The sequence below is a fragment of the Anthonomus grandis genome, chromosome 5 (assembly GCF_022605725.1).
Source record: "Anthonomus grandis grandis chromosome 5, icAntGran1.3, whole genome shotgun sequence".
NCBI classification, from domain to species: domain Eukaryota; kingdom Metazoa; phylum Arthropoda; class Insecta; order Coleoptera; family Curculionidae; genus Anthonomus; species Anthonomus grandis.
The window spans coordinates 435,054-453,252 of record NC_065550.1 but is presented as its reverse complement, the minus strand read 5'-3'; the positions used below and the strand labels follow the sequence as shown (position 1 = coordinate 453,252).

At 34.9% G+C, this 18,199-nt stretch overlaps 2 protein-coding genes across 6 annotated transcripts in view; both read left to right on the top strand.

Annotated features, from left to right (window-relative positions):
• Positions 1 to 18,199, top strand: part of LOC126736020 (tyrosine-protein kinase hopscotch-like) — a 185,729-nt gene that overhangs the window by 52,547 nt on the left and 114,983 nt on the right. The window lies entirely within an intron of this gene.
• LOC126736018 (uncharacterized) overlaps positions 1 to 18,199 on the top strand; it is a 69,398-nt gene that overhangs the window by 28,565 nt on the left and 22,634 nt on the right. For 2 of the 3 annotated variants that reach the window (XM_050440206.1, XM_050440203.1), the window contains one exon: positions 3,326 to 3,610. The exons of the other annotated variant lie outside the window; for it this stretch is intronic. In XM_050440206.1, coding sequence (XP_050296163.1) covers positions 3,326 to 3,610 — 285 coding nt within the window. The remainder of the gene's footprint in view (positions 1 to 3,325; positions 3,611 to 18,199) is intronic. 3 annotated transcript variants of the gene reach the window in all.

Sequence of the window (18,199 nt, the reverse complement as noted above, 5' to 3'; positions counted from 1 at the left end):
TATTTGAGCCTTATAAAGAGTCAGCAGCTGTTCTGGTGTATACAGTTTTTTCGTTTTGAAAAGCACTCCCGAGTTTTTTGGAAGCCGCCCTGGCGACCTCGGCAACCTGGTCATGCCAAGACACACTGTTGGTGACCTCGACTCCTAGAAGATGTAAAGATGATTTCATTGGCAATGTTTTCCCTGTCATAACTAGCTCCGGGCCACCAAGGTTAGTCTTCATCGTAAATACTGCAGCCTGCGTTTTTTTAGCGTTAAAATTGACCAAATTGTTATCGCCCCACTCCAAGATTGTTCTAATATCGTTGTTGGTTGAAGCTACTTGTTGCTGCCTAAGATTCTGAGAACTTGCGGTTGTCGTTGGTTTGGCGGACTTAAATAAGGAAATAAGTGTGCTATCGTCCGCAAAGCTGTAGATTGGATTGACAGTGGTTCCTAGCAAATCGTTGATATATATCAAGAAAAGGGTGGGGGATAGAATGCATCCTTGACTCCAGCGTTAATGTTAAATTTGTCGGAGAGGTATCCATCGACGGCTACTTGGATTATTCGTTGTTCAAGAAAACTTTTGATCCAATTCAATAATGAGTTTTGTATGCCGATTGAGGAGAGCTTGGTTAGTAGTCCCTCATGCCACACTCTGTCAAATGCCTTGGAAATGTCAAGAGCGACTGAGCGGGACTCGCCGTGCTTCTCCATGGCCTCCGTCCACAAGTGTGTGACGTAGGCCAGAAGATCGCCGGTGGATCTAAGCTTTCGGAAGCCGTATTGATGATCGCTGATTGCTATTTGATTGTGCGAGCATTAAATTTGCTTGTACTTCCAAACCTCTTTTACACGATTCGTAATTATATCACAGAAACGTTGGCAAAGAAAACATTGAAACTCTGATTCCAATTCGTTGTTAACTTTAAAAATGCTGCAGGCGACATGAATTTTTCCTTTGCACTTTGAGCAATTTTCCACGATGGTGTTAGGCTTTTGACACACAGTACATAACGAAAGTTCATTTTCGTTTCTCGTGTTTTCAAGGGCTATATTAACTTTAGAAGTTTCTTCTTCTCCTTTTTCTCTATCTTGAATAAAATCCTGCACTTCACTATCTGCCATATTTTTTAAATCGATAATAGAAAGTTGCACTTCAGTATCATCCATATTATCCTTGTTGACTGTAAGAACTTGCACGTCATCTTCAACTATTTCGGTTTCATCTATAGATCCTATAGTATTTTGAAGTTCGTTGCTTTCATTTAACAGTTTTTCGAGATCGTCTTCAGTTTCCAAAGAAGCAACTAAATCTTGGGGCACGTCAGTATCCTTTAAACCATTTCTCTGAACGCAACCAAACATAGCCTCGTATGGCGATCGCTTAATTGCACTGTGGTAGCTTCTATTTTTTTTGACTGGACGATACACAGTCCATCGGCCCAGTGTTTTGTATTTTCATCGGACATCCAACATATAAGAGCATCTCGCACATCTCTGTTACACCGTTCCACAGAACCTTGACTCTGTGAGTGGCGCGGTTTTCCATGAACGATTTTCAAATCAAAATGGCCACTGGCATTTTAAATTATTATTGATCTGATTGGAAAATTCACGGCCATTATCAGAATGAAGTATTGACGGAGCTCCAAATAAACAAAAAATTTCTATTAGGTTTCTGGCAGTTTCTACAGCAATTTTACTTTTCATTGGGCTTAGAACACAAACCTTAGTCAAATGGTCTTGATAGTTCAAGATGAATTTATAGTCTCCATCTGGGTCGGTCTGCATATCAATAAGATCAACTTGGTACCGAGAATTCATTAGTTTACTTAAAATAGGCTTAACAACGAATCCCTTTCTAGGTGCCGTTTTTTTCAGTTGACATATTTCACACAGTTTTAAACCAGCCAATAGGATCTTGTAATATGTAGCTGTTTTTAACGGCTTGTTTAGCCAATGGGGCGGTACTTCCTTGTACAATATTAACATTAGATTTAGTAAATAATTAGTGTTATTCCGAGACATACCTTTATGCCGTTTATGACCCGTAGAAATATGTGCCTGGTGAACGATAGGAAACACTTCATCCGTGAAAACAACATATATTGTATGGCATCAGAATCTTCTTTGCGTTTTTTAATTAACTTTTCCACGCCACTCATACCTATTATATCAAAACGCTTTATTCTTCTGTACTGTTTAGCAGATAGGGGGTTTGATTGGGCTTTGCACAAATTTGCCTCCTTTACATCATTAAGTATAGTGAGGTAATGAGCTTTCCCCATAAGATTATGTTTTTGAGTACCTGAAGCCTTCAATAACCGAACTAATTGTGACTCGAATTCAGCTTGCATTTTTATAGAGGTAAATGGGAAAATATCGTACTTAAAATAATTGTGATAATTATAATTTCACGAGCACAAACGAAATAAATTCAAAACAACTACATAAACATAACCCTACTTTTTAGCTGGGTTTGGGATGCTGCAAAATAAGCAAAACTAGTGCTGATAACACATAAATATACAGAACTAGTTCTGTTCATTTCATATTGCGCAAAACTAGTTTTGTTTATTTTTAAATGCTCAATAGTATAAAATATTTTTTTCGGGTTTAGGAAATATTTCTTGCTCAAAACTAGAATTGCGTATATTTTTCGGGCAATGCCCGAATTCGACTATTGATCGTAACAGTGATAATAATAGTTTCTGCAGATGATCTTCAGACGGTGAACATAAAGAATTTAGATACAAATAAGTAAATCCTTGTTTTCAGAGGCCATGCATCTGCAGGCCTGGCAGCGTTCAGATTAAGACTCACCAATCATATATGCCACTTCCATAGTTTGAAATTGGTTTCATTGCGAACGTCTAAATAGTCTTATGGTTGGACCTTTGATGTGACACTCAAAAAAGTGTTGAAATGAAAGCTAAATAACATTTAAGAGAAACCTTTAAGCAGAAATTGAACCGATCACTCGTGTCAATTCGTGTTTTCAATAAAAGCTAAAGATCTTTTAAAAATTAGAAGTGAAATTATGACTCAAGTTCCCTGACGCTGTTGGATATGTTTAAAAATGTTCAAAAATCGCTTTTAATGCATGGATCATAAAGTTTATCTACGCTGACCACGAAAATCAGCCAAACTAGTCAGAATTCTCTATTTCATTACTCTATACATTTCCGAAATACATAACATGAACAGAGAAATAAAATAAAAAATGTAAAATTACAAAAGTGAAATGGAATGATTACTTGAAGACTTCTAAAGCGCCAAGTGTTTCCAAAAAAATACATATTCCATATTTTTTATTATATTTAGTCATTCTAACTCGTAGGTACATTTTGTTACGCCTTAAATCAAACGCCTGTAAAAAAGGCAGAAAAAACATTTTGCAAGTTAAGGAAATGTAAATCGCAGCAGTGCAAAATGGCTGGCACCGGTAACGATTTTATTGGTCAAGTATCCACTACCAGATCGGGCAGAAGTTGCGACAGTTGGAGTATTTCTCCAGGCTCAGTGCACCACGAATACATGTACATTTTTAACGATTCTTATTTTGCTGAAATGAATGCAAAAGATGCGAGGGATTTCTGTAGAAACCCTAACAGAGATATTTCTGGTGAGAATATATAAAATTCTTAATAATATATTTGTGGTTGTTTTCTGTGATATCTACTTAATATAGTGTGTAGCTTAACGCAGACACATTGTAGATATCCTGAAACGCCATATATAATAGCACAGTACCAGTGGCGGCTCGTGCTTTACAAATCTGGGGGTTTCAACTGTAGGGGGCCGTCGGTGATCGCGAATGAAAGACTAAAAAGATTATCGCTGGCGCTTTGGCGGAGGCGAAAACATTTTTCGGTGTCATACCCACTTTTAAACGGCCAAAATAAGCAAAAAAAACTGGAACTTTTGATATAGTGCAATAATTAAATTAAAAAAACACAAACGAAAGAAAAAAAACTCTAATGACATAATACCCTAAAAATAGATAAAAAGCGTATGTCGTAATTATAAATTATTTAAAAAGAAAATCCATCCGACGTTCTTTAGACTCGGCAAATTTATCAATTACTCTTTGATTGAAATCAGGAATGCTTTCGATAAGATCCCTTTCTTTGGAAAGCATTGCCAAAGCAGAAAGTCTTTCTAGGCTCATGGTGTTTCGTAGAAATGTTTTTATCCTTTTGAGAGTAGAAAAACACCGTTCTGCTTCAGCTGAAGCCATTGGAATGGTAATTAAAATTTTTAAAAGCTTAATAGTTTCACTAAATGTTTCACTAAGCTCACCATTCTGAGAAATATAGTCAAACAGCACAAGTAGTTCCGAGATTGATCTAAATTCCTGTGTTTCATAAATAACTTTTAGTTCTGTTCGGAGCTTTTGTTCTATAAAAAATGGGTAACACTTTATTGCTTCTTTAAATTTTATTTCAGGAAAATTAATACTATATTGGTTATACTGCTCCGAAAAAAAAAACACTAGCGGCGACTAAGTGTCCGGTAAAACTGAATCGCTCCTTTCCTTGACAAATAATAATGTCACATACTTCTTTTGCTTCTCGACAAAATTCTGTAGAGTCATCCAGCCTACGTCGTTTGGACGTGGATGGCTCCGATAGAGATGGCTCAATAGCGTCCGTGATATTATTTCTAATTTCCATTAATTTATTTTCAAAAGATAATATGTAGGTATTTGCAAGAGCAGCGTCAATTTGCCTCGATTGAAATTTACTAAATAAAATATCCACATGAGGCATTATCTTATAAAATAGATTGAGCCAAAAAACAAAATTTCTACTTTGAAGAATTTTCACATACCCTGATGCCTGGTTTGTGGTGCTAATATTTCTGCTTTCATTTAAAATTTGTTTCATTTTCTCTAAAATGCCATTTTTGTATTCAAATACAGTACAAACGACTCTAGAATTAAAATTCCACCTGGTCGGGGCTGAGCGTGGTAAGCGTTTTTTCACAATCTGGTCCAGTACTAACGATCTCTGAGGACTATTGGAAAAAATGAACAAATTCCTTGTAAATTGGCAAAGAAAATTCGAACGTTTTTGTTTGCAGAAGCAGCATTTAACATTATTAAATTAAGTTGATGTGCATAGCAATGCACTTACGCAGCATGTTCATAAGATTTTTTAATTATTGCTTGCACCTCGTTAGACGACCCGCTCATAACGATGCACCATCGTATGTTTGTGCAATGAGTTTGGTTTTGTTATCTTTAACATGTTTGTCAAGCTCTGCCAGAATAACCGAAGATAAAGTTTTGGCGTCATGATCACAAGGCACCAAAAAATCCCAAAAACGTTCAACTGGCTTACCGTTTACGATGTACCGAAAGACAATTGCCATTTGAAATATATTTGATACGTCACTAGTTTCATCGGCTATTATGGACAAAAAATCTGCTTGTTTTATTTCCTTACAAATTTCTTCTTGACATACATTAAACATTGTTTGCAAAATCTCATTTTGGATTGTCTTCGATGTACCTTTAAATACTGATGCTTTTTGTAAATGTTGTTTTAGAGCACCGTCTAATTCAGCACTAAAATCAATCAAGCCTCGGAAAACCCCAGGATTAGAAGATGACATAGACTCATCATGTCCTCTTAACGCGAGTTCGAAAGCTCCACAAAAAAGTACACAATTAATAATAATGTTTAAAATATATCGATTTTGTTTTACCTGTTCGTTATGCAGGTCAATATTTCGACGATATGCACCACTTAATTGGGCCGCTACATTGACACTTCCAAAAAGTGAATATTGTACGACATTCTTCATATGTGTTGCCGATGATGAATGTTTTTTAATGCGGTCTCCTGAGTGATTAAGATCAGTAAAACCTACTTTTGTCCAAGAAACTTCGCCTCCAAACAATAAAGAAGGAAAACAAAACAAAGCATTTTTTATTGGACACCCACAAAGCCACGTATGTTTATTGTACAAGTCAGGATTAAACGTTCTCATAAAAGTCCTTTTTTTGCTAGACACAGATTGTTCTATTTTTAAAGGCGGAGTAGGCCTGCCAAGTCTTTTTATCTCAGCCTTATCATTTAATGATCGGCTACAGAACGGCTCTGCAATTAAACTTTGCGCCGAATTCATTTTTACTACTAAAGCTTTAAATTAAAATTTATTTATATAAATTATGTTTACAAAACAGTAAATTAATTCAACACATAAAAACACAACAACGTACCGCGCCATAGACTGAATCAATGATCGGATTTTATTAAATTTGTCGGTAAAATAAACAAGGTTTGCACTATTCTTGCAACCACACGCACCTTATGAGAAACATTATAGCCGCCTCCTCCGACGTAGGCAACTTACAATACGCCGTAATACAATGTATGTATAATCGAGTGGTTTGCAGTTTGTGTGCACACCGCCGACCATCCGTCAGCGATCTCGATGCGACGCGATGTAGTATAGGAAATGATTGTTTTTTTAAGGGTGTTTTGGTAAAGTTTTAAATTAATGCTTGATTGTAATTTACAAAAGATGCTATAATATAAATAAAAATATGTTTCGTTTTTTTTAGTCTTTGTTTTTTGGGGGTTGCGCAAACCTGCAAACCTAATGAGCAGCCGCCACTGCACAGTACCCTTTGAAAGATTTCTTTCAAAATTATCGGGGTGAATGAATCAAATATCAACCGGATATCTGTTTTAGTAATTTTATTGCTACAGTAAATAAAAAATTGCATATATCATCATCATCAAATATCATCATCTCGTCAATATAGGCCTCTCTAAATAATTCCCATTTTTTTGGTCCTGAGCAGCATGAATCCAATTTCTCGAGATGCGTTTCACATAATCTATCCATGTGATTGATGGTTGTCCCTATTTTCATGTGACATTTTTGCGTGTCCAGTCCAACTCCACTTCAAGTAAATTATTCACTTCACCGCATCTGTAACCCCGGTTCTCTGTCGTATTGTTTTATTGGGAACAACATTTCCAAGGCGCGTTGTGTAACTCTTACTGTATTTACTGATTTATTTATTAACGTTGAAGTCTTTGAATCAGTTTATATGGCGAATAACATATCAGAAGTGGAGTTTAGTGAACATCTAGACTTGTTAGATGAAAATTTACAAGGTACAATAAAATGTGATAAACTTAAAAATGTAATTAATTCAAAAAACATCATTTTATGCATGCTACATCTCAACATTCGTCATACGAGTCATCATACGAGGGCGGGTCAATAACTTCGTGACTTTTTGGATAAAAGACAGGTTTTTATATAAAAAGTTATTTTATTTTTCAACATAGTCTCCTTTGAGTTCTATACACTTAGTCCAACGTTTCTCCAATTTTTTTATCCCTTCGGAAAAATATGATTTGTCGAGGTCATCAAAATAGGCATTTGTTTGAGAGATGATTTCGTCGTTGGAGTCAAATCTCTTTCCCCCGAGCCATTTCTTTAAGTTTGGGAATAGGAAATAGTCACTGGGGGCTAAATCTGGAGAATAGGGCGGATGAGGAAGTAATTCGTAACTTAATTCATGGATTTTTGCCATGGAAACTGCACATGTGTGGACCCTTGCATTGTCCTGGTAGAAAAGAACTTTTTCTTTTGGCCAAATGTGGTCTTTTTTCTTTCAGTTCCTCATTGAATCTATCCAATAAGTTGGTATAATATTCTTCATTGATTGTTTTCCCCTTTTGAAGATAGTCAATGTGGATTATACCGCGTGCATCCCAAAAAACGGTCGCCATGACTTTATTGGCTGACAAACCCACCTTTGCCTTCTTGAGCGCCGATTAACCCCGAGAAATCCACTGTTTTGACTGCTGTTTGGTCTCCGGCGTGTTGTGGTGGATCCACGTTTCGTCCACGTTTTTTTTTTTTTTTTGTTTTTTTTTATAGCAAACACAAGCACAAGAGGAAAGTCCTATGTCACAGAGTGGTGCTTGCGCGAAGATATTTGTGGGCACTTATTTTGAATCGCTGTAGGTTGTATGCGTCGGGAAATATGTGAGATGGAAGCCCGTTCCACGGAGAAGATGTTCTCCAGATGAATGAGTCCCGATACAGCAACGTCCTTGGGGTAGGCAGGTGGATTCGATGCTGATGAGCCGCAACTGCTAAACGCGCCCTTCTTGCCGGAACAGCCCTGGGTGGAATCAGGCCTGCCAGCTCAGAGGAGCACCTACCGTGATAATAACGGTAGAATAAACAGAGATCAGCCACCTTTCTCCTGTGCTCCACGGTGACGAAACGACGCAAAAATTCGTCCATATTGCGGTTGAATAACGCCAAACACTCCTGGGAAATTGTCACACGGTTGCGTTTGTGGTCGATTGTGAGCAAACGCGGCATCCATCTTGCGGAAAGCTTTCTCATACCCAAATGATCATTCAAAATTGAAACTACTGAACCATGTGAGATGCCTATGGCTTCCACAATCTCTCTCACTTTCAATCTCCGATCGGCTAAAACCATATCGTGAATTTTTTCGATTGTTTTGGATGTAGAGACCTCGACTGGGCGTCCAGAACGTTCGGCATCTTCCGTGCTTGTACGGCCACATCGAAATTCAGTAAACCACTTCTTTACCATGGAAATGGATGGTGCAGAGTCCCCATAATATTTATCAAGCTTAGCCTTGGTTTGAGTAATGGTTTTTTTCCGTAAAAAATAATGCTTAATGAGCACACGAAATTCACTTTTTTCCATTTTCTTCTCAAAACGAGTGGTAGTCTACTATCAACAGCTGTCAAACACAAACTAAATGACGCAGCTTGTTCAAATTTTGACAGGCGTCAACTGACAGTTCTCTGTTGACATGAGCAGAGTTGCCATTTCCATTAAAGGGCGGGAAATTCAAAAAGTCACGGACTTATTGACCCGCCCTCGTACATAGGAACTTTAATGACTTACTAATATTTCTTGAAACCTATGATTTTAAATCTTGTGACAAACCTTTAGTCTAGAAAAGTCTAGATGTCCCAGTCCAAAATTTAACTCTAAATAAATAAGAGTTACACTAAACCAAATTAATTTTCATATTCATGACATTAACTATAAAATTCTTTGTGGGTATAAACCACCATCAACTAATGCACAATTATTTTTTAGTGACGAATTTTTTTCTGATAAAACCAACAGACATATTGAGCTTCTGATTGGTGATATGAATATTAAGATATTAAATAAGGAAGATAAAGAGGTTAGTCAATACCTATCCCTTTTAAATTTTTACGGGTTTTATAATTCCTTAAATGGCCCTACACGTGTAACATCTACAAGCAGCTCATGTCTTGATCACATTTTTGTAAAAAATAGTTTTAAAACAAATTCAACTCAGCAAATCTCGTTTATACTTCAAAATGATATAAATGATCACTATCCTATCATGATCGATTTTTCATCAAAAGTTATAAAAAAGAAAAAACAAGCAAGTATCCAGGATTATCTCAACATTAGACCCTGGAAAGTTTGAAGATCTACTTAAAGGGGAAAGCTAGGGAGAGGTTTTGGAAACAAATAACACAAAATTTTACGAATAAAATTGCATTATTTGTGAAAAAAGCGACTAACCAAAAAACAGTTTACTACACCGAGCAGAAAAAACTTAAACCGTGGATTTCCACGGGCCTTATCTTAGCACTGAGGAAACGTGATAAAATTAAATAATTAATTTTAAAGAATAACAATTTGGAAAATAAGACTGTTTATATAAATTATGGAAACAATCTAAATAAAATAATTAATAAACAAAAGTTTAACGATTACAAAGCCCAAATATATTCTTATCAACATGATTTTAAAAAGATATACCGCATCATTTCAAATGCAGTTAATGAAACCAATGAACAATCTGGAAACAAAGATGTTCAGGATGATAATAATCAGCCCTTTGCTGACAAAAAAGAAATGACTGAATACTGCAACCAATTTTTTGGTAATGTAGGGAAAACTATGACCAGTAAAATAAAATCTCCAAGCAATAATTTCAAACTAATGTATAGATCACTGAACTCAATGTTTTTAACACCTGTTTGTATAAATGAAATTATTGAACATATAAATTCACTCAAACACAACTGTTCGCCTGGTTATAATGGAATACAAACTGAAATCATTAAAAAAATTTCACCTGTATATGATTAATCCATTAATACATATAATCAATCTTATATTTACATCGGGCACTGTCCCTGAATGCTTTAAAACCTCAGTTGTTACTCCCATCTATAAAGCTGGTGAAAGATCAAAAATTACAAATTTTCTTCCAATTAGTGTAATTACAAATTTTGCCAAAATTTTTGAAAAAAGCCTAAAAGAACGATTTTCTAAACTCTTGTCTGATAATAACATTTTATCTAAAAACCAATCTTCCTGGTTACAAGAACCATAATGAAACACCTCGATAAAGGTAAAAAGTGTCTTGCAACATTTCTTGATCTAGCGAAAGCTTTTGACGCGGTACCTCATGAGAACCTTCTTATGTCCTAAATAATTATGGTGTCAGAGAGGTTGTGTTAGAAGTTTTTAAGAGTTATCTGGCAGCCTGCAAACAGATGACTAAAATTAATGATATAAATAAATAAATAAATAAATATGTCTTTATTTGGTATCAAATGCACATTACATTTACATATCTATAGTGATCCCTCAGAGAAGATCATAGGAATACCACAGGGTACAATTCTTAGGCCATTACTTTTCTTAGTCTATATAAATTCTTTAACAGATATCTTACTTCTTATGCTGACGATAATGTGGTCATTTTTGGGGGTGAAACTTGGGAAGAGGTGCGTGAAAAAACATCTTTAGATTTAAGATTAATCCAAAATTGACTAGACTCTTTCAAACTTACATTAAATGTTGACAAAACCAACTGCATAGCTTTCTACCTAACAAATGCCAATCGTCCTAATTTTAATAGCATCCAGGTAAATGGATTTGAGAATGAAATATTGGTGTACAATTTACTAAATATTTAGGAGTAATCATCGACCAGAACCTCAAGTAGAAACAATATGTGTTAAGATTAACAAATAACATTAGAAAATTACTTCGGAAATTTTATATGATTAGGGAAATTCTAAACGAACAACTTTTGATATGTGTTTACAAAGCTCTTGTAGAGTCTTTATTGAGATATGCTATAATAGTATGGGGAAGTTACGAAAAGGCATTAAAACCTTTAAAGACTATCCAAAATTATATTCTTAAAATCATTTTTAGAAAGGATAAAGTGTTTCCAACATACCTACTTTACAGTGAAAGAATACTGGCCATTCGATTTTTATATATTTTAAGTGTTTGTTCTTTTATATGTGAAAAACCTGGAATAGGTGTACATATTAGTCATACTGACTCTATTAGGTTTAATGTTGATGAAAACTTATAGATTCCCAATAGTACTACCAACCTAAACCACACGTCATTTCATAGTCCATAAACTACCACGAGCGGTTTGTTATAATCGACGAAGTTTTCGGTTAAGGTTTTAATAACAAGCAAATGGTCATTTGTTCCGTACTTGGCCCGAAAACCTACCTGATCTGGAGACTAATAGGTCTAGTTTAGATTTAAGGTACATAGTAAATAATTTTAATTAAACTTTGGTAGCACTTATTCCTAGAATCACCCGAACAGTTTTATTTTAGACTACAAATTTAATATCTACATTTAGACTAAAATAAAAGTGTTTATGGCAGCCCCTTAAAAAATTATTCCATACCGTATTGTTGGATACAAATTTGCATAATAAAGTAACCACAAAACAGAGAAAACCTTAACACCCTTAGAGGTTTCATTTTTGCTTCCATTTTTCCTAAAATTCTTGTCCCAAAATCCTAAGTTTTACCAGATAAAACCAGGCTGAGAACTACTGAATGTGTTATTAGATATAAAAGAAGTTTTGCAACATGAAGTAAAAGGTTTTCTCGAACATTTTTAAGAAAAAATTGTCGAAGAACCACTTTTGCGAGAATTAGTAAGTATTGAAAAAAATAAACCTAGTTAAATTGGTTCATATAATGTCAAAACCACAACTATGTTTTTCAACAACATTTTTCGAGTCTCAACTTATGAATTTTAAATGTAATTAGTGGACTGTATTGGAAGTAAGGTTTCAGTTGCTAACACCATTAAAAAACTAAACGTTGAAAAAATCGTTGCACCACTCTCACTAAAATAGGGCACTTATCAAAGTCACATTTGCTTGCTCCTTTCTCTTCTTCTTCTTCTTTTTCAGGTAGTTCCACGTTTCGGATGTTATGCAATTATAACTTTTTTTGTAACAGCTCGAAACTGTAATACTGAACTTTCTAAATCAAGTCCGTAGGTTTCGCAACTTATGTATGTTACGTATGTTCTTCTTCTTCCGGGCCCCCTTTTGAGTCACAGGTCTCAAATTTATTAAATTAAAGTATTTACTTATAAAAAGAACGAAAAAGGAAGTAGAGAACAACACTACATGATACAAATCAAGGGTAGAAATTAAGTTTAAATTTGTAAAATCGGACGGAGACTAGTAGTAACTAGTCTCACCAATTTGATCACAAATTTTACCAATTTGAACTTAATTTCTACCCTTGATTTGTATCATGTAGTGTTGTTCTCTGTTTCTTTTTTATTCTCATATATCAGTAAAATACACAAGTGGATCTGATGATATCTAGTATGGGCGAAACACGTGTAATCCTCTGACTTTAATTTAATAAATTTGAGACCTGTGACTTGGCGTTTGTTTTCATTACTATTTAACCTAAGCCTGTCTCTTTGAGCAAAGATGGACTATTTCTTGGAACCTTTCTATGTTTTATGGTTTGCAGTAGGGAGTATTGACTTGTATACCTCATAACATGCACATTCTCCTATACAGCGACATCTCAAATGTTTCCAGATTTTTAGTGGTGGCTCAAGTAAGTGTCCACAATTCCACGCCATACAATAAAACAGAAAAAGCATAGCATCTTACGTGCCTTACTTGTGTTTCAAGAGATATGTTGTGACTTTTAAAGATGGCACTCATTTTGTGAAATACCATGCTTGCTTTTCCTATACGACATTTTATTTCTTGTGCACCACATTGTTCATTTCTGATAGTTCCAAGGTAGCAATATTGTTGAACAGGTTCAATTCGAGTTCCGTCGTTATATATGTGGTCTCTTTATCATTTATATCTCTTTCGCTGACGATCATTTGTTATCATCATGATATCGTTGGTGTTTCGAATATTATTCAGTCTGACTCCGCTCAAAAGGATATCTTCTTCTACTCCGTTAAGGGCTTCGTTAAACATTTTTTCGGAATACAAGTTGAATATCAAAAATAAGAGGATACATCCCTGTCTGACCCCACGTTGTATTTTTACCTATTCCATTCGGTCTCCATGAAGTCTTGAGCATGCTGTCTGATTCCAATAGAGATTTGAAATTAATCCTATATCTTTATCGTCCAAGCCAACCTCTTCCTTTTGATTTTAAACGCGATCGAATACTTTTTCATAATCGATTAGACATGCGTATACATTATAGTTAACGTCTCTGCATTTCTGGACTAGGACTTGAACTCCAAAGAGTGCCTTTCTGGTTCGGACGGTATTTATAAAACCAAAGTGGTTTTCGGATATCTGTTCTTCGCATTTGTTGTAAATTCTTTTGTAGATGATATTAAGCAACAATTTCAGCATATAACTCCTCAGACTGCTGGTCCGATATTTCTTGCACTTCTTTGGTTTTTTTGGGCAACGCTATAAATTCTGATTGCACCAACGGGGATATTTCTAGAACTATTGAGCATTTCGAATAGTTCTAATAAGCTCTTCGCCACTCATATTAAAGCGTTTTATTTTTCTATACCTTATGTTCACTGACGCTCTATTGTCGCTCTATTTTTTGACTACTTACAATGTTTAAATTGTATTAATCTGTATATATTGTAGATATTCTATTCTATTTACTTATTTATTTTTTTAAAATTTTGTTTCGTTTTTCTTTTCTTTATTTGTGTTTTGTTTGTATTTTTGTGTCTTTTTTGTTTTACAGCTTTGTCTACAAATTGTAACAATTTCTTGACAATAAAGCATTGATTGATTGATTGGCATTTCATTAATTTCAGTAATTATATTAATAATTTCAGTCAACTTCTCTTATTCATATTTCTTTAAATTCACACTGTCAATGACACATTAGTACTGTAACGTATCACTCTCCTGGTTTAATTATCCATGCTTTCTGTTGACGGTCCGTCACTTCTCTGATTGGCTGATATTGACAGCTCAGGCGACAGGTGGGTCGTGATTGATTGAGTCGGTACTGCGCCCATGTTTCGACGACTTGTTCCCGTGTTGCAGGTAGGAGCGCACGTAAAAGGCCAGTTTTTTTATTTCCGAAGTTTGTGAAGCAGGAAGTGGCCAATATGGTTTATAATTTATGGTCCTTAATCTTATTCCTTTAGGGAACCGTTTATTTCATAATTCTGGTGCAGGATGCCCAAGATTTTGATGGATAGATAATGAAACCTAGTAAGGTGAGTGTGTCACATTTTTAACGCCATTCATTTTTTATCAACAGTAAATACAATGGCGACCGTTGTTTTAGGGTTTTACTTTTCCGTTTTCTTCTTTATTCTTCTTCAATTGTTGATGCAGGCTTTTGATTTCCCCGGAAAATTGCTGAAAGCGGTGGAGATTCCCAGTCCGGATAGCTAAGCTATAAATGGCATATATCGACAGCCTCGGTTTTAAAGGCTAGCCGTTCATTTCTTGGAGGAATATACAGTCCAGTTTATTCCATTTATTTAAATATTACTAACCATAGATTTGTCTCACTTATTTAAATTTTTATTGATATACCTTTTATTTCAATTTAATGTAACAAATATTTAATCAATGTCATAATTTAATACGTCAATTTCTTATCTATAATATTAATTATTTTTGTTCAGTATTTTTCAGTACCCTTTTTGGTAGTTAAGTAGATATAACACGGTTAAGGCTGATATGCCTTAGGTAAAAAGGTTCATGAACTTTTCCCTGCGTAATACAAATATATACTAAAAACTTTAATAATTGCAATTAAATTTTCAAGTGCTGAAATCTACCTAGTAGCGAAATCATAATTTAAATGTTACTTTTGTCAAACTTATTTTATTCATATCAACATTATTCATATTTTAATTCATAGCAAATTATTAACATTTATCAGATTAGAACATGAGGTGTGTACATATCTTTCAGGTAAATATAATTTGGTTGTATTGTTGAGATTTTTTTTGCCTCTTTAAATCTACCTTATCCAAGGTCATTTAATTGTTAATTGAAACCGATATACCAAGTCTTTTTCTTAGTTTTCTTTCATTAAAAAAAAAGTGGCGCCCTCTTATTTAATAGTTATAATCAAGTTTAGATTCTTTAATGAGCTACCGTCTGCACTCTGCAAACTCTTGGCAAAATAGTAACACTGTAAAGTTAACGCCACAATATACTGCTTTATAACAATTTGGGAATAATATATATTGCTTAGAAAACTGTCTAACTAACTAAGCACTGTAGATCAACCACAAAGTAAAATTGCTCTGGTTTTTGGAGCTAAGAATCTGAGCAAGAGTCTGTGAGACAATTTTCTTGGAATTTCTGTCGAAAATGCAAGGGCTTTTCGATATTGGAAGACTTCAATAATCTGCCCAATAATCACCTCACTCGTACTTGTCACGTAACATTCGTGACAATTCGAGATTCGTGCTGTTAAAAGTTTTCTTTCCATTAAACTCAGTAGTCCTTATTCTTTGTATCATTGATTTCTGGTCCATCTTGGTACAATTAGCCAGCTCATGCTTAATATGTATAAAGTTTTGTTTGATTCTTGATCATATCCCACACAATCATAAATGACATTTGTGTGCCCGTCTCTGGCATATGTATACTGGAGCGGGGAGTATATAGTCAAAATCGCTCTTATCGTGCGGGTGTATCGGATTATCAACGACAAACTTTTGTAGTTACGTTTCATGTCAATTTGCGCAACAACGTTTTTTAACTACAACGCGACAAATAAACGAAACAGATATATGCAGCGTTAATGTATCAAAAGAAGATAAAATGATAAATGTTCTAAAACAGTGGTTCTAAAACAATTACTTTCATAACAAATATGCCTATCTCGTTTCGATTGACGGATGACATTATTTGTTACAAGATAATTAATGCCAAATTTCAAATTATGGAAAAGAAAAAGCCTTTTTGTGGATTTCTAAATCCTCAAGCCAAAAAAATGGTACTTAATGTTATTACTTACTTCGAGAACGAAAAAGAAAATAAAGGGTTGCCTAAGAATGTATAAAAAGAAGTAGCTATAGCGCTTGGAATTAGTTTAAGAATGGTGCAAAAGGTTGCATATGAAAACAAGAACAATCTTATTTCCAAGCAGGAAACAAAGTGTAAAAGGAAGAAGCCGAAGACTGAAGATTTAAGTGAATGTGTAAAAATGCCGTTTTCTTTGCAAAAGTCCAAGCATGGGATGCTTACATGAGATTGATGGTTATCTATTAAAAGCAAAACTTTATTTTCAATTGAACTGTTGATATGTTTTTGAAAGTGTCTTAAGTATAACAAGAATTCATCTTCTTACATCCATCCACTAGCATTTCCTGCTCCAATGCACCCAGGTGGACCGTCATAAACGAAATGATCCTGATATCTTAATCTTGGAAAGATAAAGCCACTGTAACCAAAGTGCCACGTTCTCCTGATGTAAGTGCCCCTACCTGTTCGCGTCCCTTTTCTGCTATGACTTTAGTAGGTTTTTGTACCGTCGTAACACCGGTTTCGTCTATATTATAAATGTCCTTCGCTTGGAATTTATATCTGTCTATTACCGTGGCAAGATTGTCAAGGAAAAGTTGTACATTTGTTGGGTTAAAACTGGTCGCTCTGAAAGGCTTGTAGCCTGGGGACAATGGATTCATAGTTCAGGATTACGTTTCATAAACCCGGAAAATCAATCTTCTCCTGCCAATGAGTTTTTAGTCCATGTATTCGGCATATTCAATGAATATTTTACGGTTTTGGAATATTTGGTAGGCCAGCTTAGGAATTCCTTTTGGCGATAGACCGTAAAATATTTGAGATGCCTTTATTATGTATTTAACAATGGATTTTTCCTGCTCAACGTTAAATACTCGTCGTACGCACCTATATCATTGTTATAGTTTCAGTGGACCCTTGTTCAATAGATTCTTTTTTTTTCTTAATAAATCTACCTAACGTAACATGATTCAATTCAAACAAATCTGCCGCAGACCTTACGGATGCTTTATTTTCAATAACCTCCCTATACGCATTTTCGTAAACCAAGTTGGATTTGGTACCTCTATTTGTTTTCCTGACCCTTTCACGTGGCATTCTATAACAAAATAATAGCCCTCAGAGAGTTTTTTACAATCAGTTTACGCAAAAATAATACCAAAAGCCTTCTATAAATTATGTTTCAACCGTCCCCGTAAAATTATTTACATCTTGTTTGAATTGTCCCCTTTTTTTTAGCAAAATATTATTTTTCTTTAAACTTTTTACTTAAAACTAACAAGTTTAGGCTGCTAAACCTAAGGAAAAATATAAAAAAAATTATTAAAAACAAAAAAGTGATGTATTTGCGTTTAAATTTCTTGTTTCCACACTTTTTAGATGAAACGTAAAAATTACTTTGTTGACATAAAATAAGAGAGCCGAGCGCAAACACACCCACTTTGCTCAACTGCTAGTTTCACACTGTCGAGCAGAAATGTGGAATTAGTCAAACGTTGTGAGGCTGCGTACACGAGTTTTTACCTTCGCGTCTAAAAAAAATGGCGACTGTTTCAACTGCCCCCTGTTTCAATTGTCCCCGGTCTCCCCTACTGCATCTAATTTCAAAATTTTAACAGAACATCCTGGCCACAGATGTAAATAGCTCCGCACTCGGAGCTATGCGCGTGCGGAGCTATTTACATCTGTGATCCTGGCTTCTGTACGTAATCGCTTGGAAGAAAATGAGCTCCACACAATCTGCCAAATCTTGATGGGGTCCATGTCACCCTTTTTATAGCTTTTACCCAAAGAGCTAGGATTCCTGGCCTTTTAAAAGGAAAACTGGAATAATTAAAAATAACATTCATACTAAATAAATTACACTTTGGTCATGTAATATAAAAAGGCTGCTGAAAAACTGTAAAA